The 9,928-nt window shown below is 38.0% G+C and overlaps 1 protein-coding gene across 1 annotated transcript in view; it reads right to left on the bottom strand.

Moving 5' to 3' along the window:
- Positions 1 to 580, bottom strand: part of LOC134655403 (putative phosphatidate phosphatase) — a 214,056-nt gene extending 213,476 nt beyond the window's left edge. Inside the window, exon 1 of the mRNA XM_063510865.1 lies at positions 439 to 580. Within this exon, the coding sequence (XP_063366935.1) occupies positions 439 to 508 (70 nt within the window). The 5' untranslated portion in view covers positions 509 to 580. The remainder of the gene's footprint in view (positions 1 to 438) is intronic.
- Between the last annotated feature and the right edge of the window lie 9,348 nt (positions 581 to 9,928).

The raw sequence follows: 9,928 nt of genomic DNA on the forward strand, positions 1-9,928 counted from the left end.
TCATAAGATGACTGCTAGCAGTCATCTTATGAGCCTATAGACAAAGCATTCAAATGACATTGCTTTAGATATCACTGTCAGTCATTTAATTGACACATTTAAGTGCTGGAGTAGAAAAAAAGAATTTATAAGAAAGTTAGGTCAACGCCTACCAGAGAAAAGCGGCGACCCCAGGTCCGGCGCATTTTTAATCCAGCGTATTTCGCTAGCAGTGCAAAGGGGAAACGCCAGTAGCGTGCTAAGTACATTTAGCCGGGTACCTATGGCCTAATAGCATATAATTATCCTTATTTTTTATATTTACCTAGTTATAAGTTTGCAAATTTCTGTACCTATTTAATTACCTTATGTTGTTTAATAAATATTACTCAAAAAGATAAATATAAGAGAACAAAAATATTTTTAATATTCTTATAACATCGTTCAGTAGGTACTTACATCCAGCAATGAGGAATCCATCGAGCACCAGTTTCCGCAGCACACATATCGAGGGCTCGTCTCTCGACATCTTCCACTCGTTTGTTCTCGTAATTAATTGTTTAGTAGCTTAGCTACTCGCACTCGCAGTGTCAAGTCGTAAGTTCGGTCGAGTAATGACGGATGTAGGCGCGCGCGCCGGCTTTAAAGTAACGCTACGTCTTACGTAGGCGAACAACGCGCGAACGCCGCGCGGCCGCCGCGCGGCATTCACGTCTAAATCGCTCACGTACGAGTAGGACATACCTATACGTATCAACGGTTTGTTTCATCCTCGCCGCGCCGCGCCGCGCTGCGCCGCGCTGCGCCGCGTTCGCGCGTTGTCCGCCTACGTAAGCCGTAGCGTAAGCGCATCTATCAGTTAGTTGCAGATAGCGAGGATACTAGATGAGACAGATTTTATTTATGTCAGGCGTGGCTCACTCCGCGATTTCGTTGCTTTGCTACAGGTAGGTAGCTAGAAGTACATCCGTTCCACACCAATTTTGGGGAAAGCCATAAGCCGCGCATGGCGCTGTCGCCACCTAGCGGCCATTATCTGTGCTGATCGTAACAGACGCGTTTTGTTAGTCTTCTGTACCTAGTACTCCTATTTATTCTGTGTTTATGTTTTAACCTCTAGCTGCCCATACGTCAAACCTTGCCAAGCAAAATGAAATTTTATTTTGTCAACACAAAGTTCAAATTAGAATGGAACAGGAGACCGTTTTATAGGTCTCTAGGCGGTTAGAGGATAAATAACTGGGTGACCGAAACTTGGAAAACAAAAAAACTCGAAAATGCGCGTTATCCCACAGATAAGACCTAACTACATCGATTACCCACCCCGAAAACCCTCATATATAATTATGTAAAAGCAAATTTCATTGAAATCGTTAGAGCCGTTTCTGAGATCCCAGAAATATATAAATAAATAAATAAATATATACCTTTACAAGAATTGCTCGTTTAAAAGTATAACATTAGGTTTTTTTACGAAATAAATATGTTATTGAATTAGATGCGATTTTTTTCTACTTTCTGGTTGTGAACATAATTTTTTACGAGAAAGAAACGGAGTTGGTAATTTTTGGCCTTTTTAAAAAGCTTAATAGGCCACTATTTGCTAATATTCATGGATTTATTTTAATACTTTTATTATGAGTTTGTCCATGGGGCATTTATTTCAACGGTAATTAGTAATATTTATTATATTTATTCTATTTTTTGCATAGCAAATGGAGTACTCGTCATTTGTTGGAGTATTGAATATTTGATCTGTGTATTCTAGTAAAAAAACGCTCTTGTAAATCCAACACATTGAACACTAGTAAAAAAAAACTCCATTTTTCTTTTATTATTTTCATTCTTGGCACTGAACAACAACTGGCTTAGAATAGTTGCTTTTCTTGTTTGTGGCTGCTGTTTAACATTTATAGATTATTGAACCTAAACTGAATTGCTAAAGGACGGAGCTACATAAGTCGCACAACTCCGTCCCTTAGCAATTCAGTTTCAGTTTCAGTTTAATTTATTTTGTTAAACATAGGTAGCATGAAAGATGGTTTCAGTTTAAACAAAATCGCAATAAAACATCATGGTAAGGCCCCAGGGGTTTTAAAAAAGTCTTCGAGGGTGATTATCTCAACGATTTTTTTTTGCGGCGGAACTGATAATGACAGTGTGGACTAATTGTTTCACAATGGTATTTTTTTTCTGAAAACCTTGCACAAATTATTATCTTAAGCCAAATCGCAAAATGTTATAAAAGTTATTGTTATTTATGAAAAAAAAAAATTATTCGCCGCAATTCTAATTTTGGTGTAGTGTCCCGAATCCATTTTTCTTGAATGATTTCTATAGTAGAACCATAACATCCATTGATTTAACTAAAACTTCACAAACTTTTACTCGTTATTAGTCTACGTATATTATAAGAAAATAAAAGTGAAAATTAGTACATGAATTGATACTCTAAACTAAGCATTAATAGTTGTCCTGGTAAAATAGTAAATTTTGGTGGTAAATATTGAAAATGATTTTTATGGTCGAACGAAAAGCAACAAGGCTAACAAACGTGTAGTAACCTGTTAATTCAGTTCTGCTCCGGCAGTGAGCGATGATGATGAGTCGTATGACGCTAGATCTGTCCAGAAAACGCGACAAGTATCTAATTTTGGTGTATTAAAATACTTTTTAATGCAATTTTGGTGGTGTATCTAACTAATGACCGAAAAGTAGTTGTTTTTGTTTGAACTGTATTTAAAGCATGTTTATAGTTTCTTTTTTTAAATATAAACTTGAAACTGAAGTGAGTGATACGGTTTACTTTTAAATATACTTTTATGCAATGGTTCTAATTTTGGTGGTTTTGGTGGTAATTTGAAAACCACCAAAATTGCTTAATGCCACCAAAATTGATACTTATGAGCCATAACTAAATAATTTTGTATTTGCTGTCATATATTTATATTTTGTATTCACAGCATTAATGACTAAGTGCATTGATTACCAGTAAAAAATAAATACTTTACAATGAAACAAAATTACACTTTTAGTAATTGCACTGACTTTAACCTAAATTATTTGATCGTATAATGTTTTCATCTACCGTCAACTGGCTTAAGGAGCCATTTCAGGGTAGATTTCGTTTACTTTTATTGAAATACCTAAAGATACAGACTATAATAGGGATGGTGGCCAGTAAATCTAATTTTGGTGGCAACCAAATTATTAAAATCATAATATCTCCAAAACTACTATGTATAATGAAAGGCCATTACTACACAATATCGATTGTGACTAGTTACGTATTATCGATACATAATTTAGACATAAACTACAAAAATAAAAAATCCCACCAAAATTAGGTAAATTTTGGACCTGTTGAAATTCACCCTCGAGCCATGGAGAGCACAGAACAAGTTAGAATGGCGATGCGAGCAGGGTACGTGTCGCCGCCGGTTTTGAGCAAACGCTCGCATGCTACTCGCCCGCGCTGACCGAAAAACGAAGTAAACATGCCTTTTGCGCCACAATAACCTTCAGATTAAGAAGCCAGACATCAAATCTGTCTAAAGGAGGCGTATTCATTCACCACGCACACAAGTTTTTACTACCGTTGCGCGAGTGTTAGTAAATGTGGAGAGGAACGAGCGGCGACACTGGTTACGATACTAAATGCGCGCGATAGCCATTCTAACCTCTTTAATATGTTCTGTGATGGAGTGTTCATCAATCATCTCTTTATGGGGTAACCAGGAAGCCGATCATCCAAAATGAACTTCTTCACGGGGTAACCAGGAAGCCGATCATCCAAAATGAACTTCTTCACGAGATAATCAGGAAGCCGATCATCCAAAATGAACTTCTTCACGAGATAACCAGGAAGCCGATCATCCAAAATGAACTTCTTCACGGGAATAACCAGGAAGTCGATCATCAGAAATGGACTTCTTCACGGGATAATCAGGAAGCCGATCATCCAAAATGGACTTCTTCACGGGATAATCAGGAAGCCGATCATCCAAAATGGACTTCTTCACGGGATAATCAGGAAGCCGATCATCCGAAATGAACTTCTTCACGGGATAACAAGGAAGCCGATTATCCGAAATGAACTTGGTCATGAAAAAGGGTATTTGCCAGGCAATATGCAGAATGCTAAACAATCATATTAAATATTACAAAAAACAACCTACATAGTCACACAAGGCTTTTAGAGTAGTCACCTAGACGACGATATACACTCAAGTTCAATAACAACGAGTCATTTTAATTTTTTTTCCTAAGGTTCATGATGACAGAAACAAACGGAGGCTTACTTATAGGATTCCGTTTGTCTGAAGGATCTCGGAATCCTAAAATGTAACATAATGCACTACTGATCACAAAATAAATAATAATGCAGGTACGGCGATTGTCGGGCCATAATAATCGTATTCCCCCGAGGTTCGTGGTAGGATTGTTAGAAGCAATCATGTAGTTATTTATACTAAGTGTGACATATAAAAACATCGACCTTGAACTTGTATTAAAATAAAAATAGTACCTAGCAATTTGGTCTGAGGCATTTTTGAAGTGAAAACTTCTTTAGCGGCGCTGGGCACTTTTTGAGGTGGGGAAAAAATGATAAACTCGAGACAGCGTAAGGCGATCACGTGACCGTAAGCCCCGTAAGGTGGCCACTCATAATTTAAATCATAAATGGCATTTAAATCAATAAAGAAAAACTCAATGTTATTTATGTAAATAAATATGTCAATGAAAAAGTGTGATCTTATTTGTGAATGATAATAATATATAATAAATAAATAGAATACCTCCGCTAAACGTATGTATCGTGTTACCGGGCGTCGGTAACATAGTGAGGTGAGTTTTCACTTCTATCGGCACTCCCGGAGTGCAACCGTTGTTGCTTGTTTTAATGCGTTCAAACGCTGTTTTTGTCACCGGTTTTAAATTTCTGTTCACTGGGTTTTAACCTGTCGAATCCCACGATATGACGTCACCCATAAGCGTTCTGGCTCATATATGAGCCACTGGGAGCTGACAGATCACCTAAGGTAATGTGGGTGATAGAATAGATAGAAATAAATCGAAAACACGCAATAAAAATTATATAGCTCTTAATATTATCATTTCAAAATATATTTATTTATTCATTTAAACTTTATTACACAAAGATATACAATTATGTACAAATGGCGCGGCGCGTGGCGCTGTCGCCACCTAGCGGCCATATCTGTGCTGATCGTAACAGACGCGTTTTGTTAGAGAGTGAGTCTTCTGTACCTAGTACTATTATTTATTCTGTGGCTGTACTGTATTTTGAAGAAACATCACATTCAATGAGTGGAAGGGGCTTTAGACTTACACCTCATCCACAATCAATAACCCTTTGATGCTTATTAAAGATTTTTGGAGATTTATACAGGGTGCTTCCTGTAACAGGAGCAATAAATTAAACTAAAGGCTGTAGTCCTCAAACTGACCAACATTTGTTCAGCAACTTTTAAAAATTATCAATCCTTTAGACTTCCTATTTTTCATACAAAATAAATATTGCCTTCAATAATAGACTTTAAAGTGTAATAAAAATCAAAACATGAGTTATTTTCAAAAGTTGCTGAACAAATGTTGGTCAGTTTGAGGAGTACAGCCTACAGTTTAATTTATTGCTCCTGTTACAGGAAGCACCCTGTACATATAGTTGCTTTGCTATCTTGGAGGATATAATCAAACGGAGACGCCATGTCTGTAATTTTCTGTACAAAACAGTCTGCCGATTTTTGCGGGGGAGGGGAACGTCAAATGTATGCGTAACGTAAAAATAGCCATGTCAGATAAACGTCAGTCCATACATTGTGTATGACCGTTGGCCGCCTATTTTCGACAGAGGGGAAAGCCTGTTAATGGCTACTCCGTTTAGTTGTATCCTCCAAGTTTGCTATATTCCTATGAAATTCTTTAACGTAAGATTTAAGTAATAGCTCTTCCAGTACTTGTTGCTTGTGTTCAAGCCGATCATTCCTTGTTCACGTTACGATAGTAAACATTGCCGAGTAATCTAATCTGCGGCTCCGACGCACACGAGAAGGGGCGCGGGTCAGCTATCACTTGATGAATCTTTATCTGTTTTACTGTTTCCTTATACTTATTGTGATTGCGTACATGGGTTATTTCCCCGTATGTATATTGGAAACGTTTGTTTAATTTATTACTTATTCACGTTAGTTTTTAAATCCGATTTTTATTTTGATGTGGAATTTTTTTTCCTCGACAGATTTTGATATTAATTGTTACATGCAACCAGCAACGCATAAAGAAGGTTGACTTACGCTAGAACAGTCCGGGCCCGGGACTTTCAACTCTTCAGTTTTCTATAGAAAGCATCACCTGATCACCGATCAGCCATCATAGAAAATGAAGTGTCTAGCGTGTGTCATCCTTAAAAGTACCTACTGAAAATAGTTGTAATTGATAATAAGTAGAGTGCGCTATCGTAAAGGTAAACATAGGTAATATCTTTATTTGTGTAAGTTCGTTTATTTTGTCTTTATGACCGGTCGTTTTTTAGGGTTCCGTAGGCAAATGGCAAAAAACGGACCCCTTATGGATTCGTCATGTCTGTCTTGTCTGTCTGTCCGTCTGTCCGTCCGTATGTCACAGTCACTTTTTTCCGAAACTATAAGAACTATACTGTTGAAACTTGGTAAGAAGATGTATTTATTCTGTGAACCGCATTAATACGGAACCCTTCATGGGCGAGTCCGACTCGCACTTGGCCGCTTTATTATTATGTCTGTTGAATAATGCAGACAGGATGTTCTTGTTCACATAGGAAGTTTATGCAGTTTATTGAAATGTTGTTAGTATTGGGGGTGACGTTTTTTTTTTAATTAATGCATGATAATTATAAGATGTACCTAATGTGTTGAAAAGATGTGTCCCGCCGAGTTTCTTGCCGGTCCCATATTGGGATACCCTTCTCCAATTTAGGACGGATTTAAATCTTCTCGGGCAGAGGTGTAGGGTTATAATAGAGTTGTACACAGACAAATTGTAGGTATATAGCCATCTTCGAGACATTGGGGACAATATATGTACATAAAACAGCCAAATGAATTACATCGTCCTTCGCAAATGTGAACTTTTTAAAGTCGGTTAGTAAAGGGCTAGGGCTAAAGGGTTTTTGCTGTCTTTGGTCCCATCGAGCAGCCTGGGGCCCGTTTCTCAAAAGCTTGTAACTTGTAATACAAGAGGAAGTCCCTTCGAACAAAAGCGTAGACGTAGACGTTATTGGCCTGCCATCCCAGACCAATAACATCTACACACCTAAGCGATTATCGACTGCCGACAATGGCCTGCTGCCACCTCTGTAAGTAAAGTGTCATTCTATGGAACTTGCTAACTATGTAAACAAAAGTCAGTAGTAAATTGACATTCAGAGTCAATTTTAATATGGCGGTTTGTTTACATAGTTAGCAAGTTCCATATTTTGACACTTTACACACTACTAATCAGTTGAGACTCGTCAGTTTACGACGCTTACCGGAACCGTCAAGCGGATACACACTATCGGTTCGTAGACTTCGTAGTCAGCCATGTTCGAACTTTAAGATACGTCAAATATAAGATATTGAAACGATATGGATCGGATATGTCAGTGTCAAAAGTGACTTTTCTTCAAATAAATACGTCACTTTTGACACTTGTTCGACACTGACATATCCGATCCATATCGTTTCAATATCTTATATTTGACGTAGGGGCTTCTTGTCGACCGCCATCTTGGTAACATCAGGTCGTGATTAATTTCTTTGTTTTTGCCCATTAATGTTGTTTAAAGTGTAATACTGATAGCTTATTATACAGTAAACTAATATGGAAGTGTGCGGATAATGAAGAATTAATCTTGATACGAGTTTAATCGCCATTCTGGCGTCAACGCCAGGTAGCCCCACGTGGCCCTTGTAAAGTCCAGCTATCGCCTTACAAGAGCTCATAATACAACCGAACAACGTCGTGCTCTACGAGCATTTGGTATTTCTACCTCTAACCGTGGCTGGCTAGAGCCCTAGAGGCCATAATTTTATAGTTTTATATACCGTACACTGGCAGAAGTTTATTTATTACAAATAATATTAATTCGATCCCACGTGGGATCCACTTCGACGTTGGCGAAATCATCGACAGTATCGATGGAGCCATATTACCCAAAGATTGAATTGAATTATATTTGACGTATCTTATAGTTCGAATATGGCTGAGTCGTCAGGCCGAAACCTGAAATGGGACTGTTATGCGGCGATTAACTGCTGCTGACAGACTATAATATCATCAGGCGAACTGGTAATCTGTGGGCCCCTTCAGTTGTGAATTTACTGCGTACCTAATATCTTTTTATTAACATGCAGATTTCGTATATTTTACTGCAATTACGTGCAACAATAGATTACACAAGTTACACAGTACTAAAACAGTAATCATTATAATACGTACTTACTCGTGGTTACTTAGAGATTAGCGAGCACGCTTTGATATCATGGTGTCTATTAATATATTTTTTTTAATAGCCCGTTTCAGTGTCCCGCTGCTGGGCAAAGGCCTCTCCCCTTGATCTCCACAGCTCCCGTTGTTGTGCTATTTCCGGCCAGTTACTGATGAAGGCGTCTAAGTCGTCCCGCCATCTCTGTCTGGGCCTGCCACGTCCGCGCTTTTTTTGCGTTATCCACTTGGTGGCTATACTAGCCCATCTATCTGGATGCATGCGGCAGACGTGACCCGCCCAGTCCCACTTCAGCCTGGCGGTCTTCTCCCCCGCGTCAGCTATGCGTGTTTTGGAGCGCAATGTAGTGTTTCGGATAATATCGGATATTCGGATTAATAACATGAAAAATAAGATTATGGACACACTGGAATGATTTTTTTACGGGCTAGACATAATTACGTAGGTAAGTAAACATGTTATAATTTTATAATATTACTTAACGAACAAGATAAATCTGCAACGATTTTGATAGCACACGCAGTTCAAGTGTTATTTTAAATGTCAAACTTCTATGAAATGACGTTCAAATAACACTTCTATTAGATAGGTTTTAGATATTGATGATACAATGTTGCACTGGACGAGTACAATCTATGTTTCGTCTTACATGTGAATTGCATCATATAACAAAGAGGATTGAGTAGTTACAGAGGCATAGTAAATTTTGTAGTCACAGTATGCCATCTTTCGACACAGGATTAAAACTTTTGTCAAAACCCATGTTCTTTCACATTCAAATGTTCTATGGCAGCATTAAGTATAGTCGTCATTTCGGCAATAACTTGGTGTGTTTTTAAAAATGAAATTTTGGAAGAAACTTATTATGCAGAGACTGTGTGGCAGTACCAATAGCATCCTGAAAACGTTGGCAGGTAGGGTAGATGCACCACTGCTCATGCACTGGAATGGGCTGCATGTGGCAGCCACAGATGCTGAGAAGTGGTGCATTTAGGTTGCCTAGTTATATAGTTATATTTATTGTCTGTACTTACTTGTAGATTTATTATTGGATTTATTATTATTATTTTGTATTTTAATTATCACTAACCTTAATTAATTTTAAGATTTGTTTGTTTGTTTGTTGTTGTACTAACAATTATGGATCGTATGGATTTGAAATAAATAAATAATTGAAATTGAAATTGAATTGAATTATTACCTCCGTAACTCTATTAATCGATTCTTAAACCTAAGGCCCCGGCCGTAGACAACATGCCAATCGCTAACGCTACGTAGCGAACGAAACGCAACTGTCACTGTCACACTAATATGGAAGAGTGATAGAGAGACACAAAGCGATTCGATGGCGAAGGGCAATCGATTGTCACCTTGGCTAGGCCGCCAGTTTTGTTTGCTGGTTTCAGCTTCAGACCTAACCCACGCAACGTAAGTTTTATTTACTATGTCGAGTGATCTCGT

This window comes from Cydia amplana, chromosome 16, assembly GCF_948474715.1.
Source record: "Cydia amplana chromosome 16, ilCydAmpl1.1, whole genome shotgun sequence".
In the NCBI taxonomy this organism is placed as follows: Eukaryota; Metazoa; Arthropoda; class Insecta; order Lepidoptera; family Tortricidae; genus Cydia; species Cydia amplana.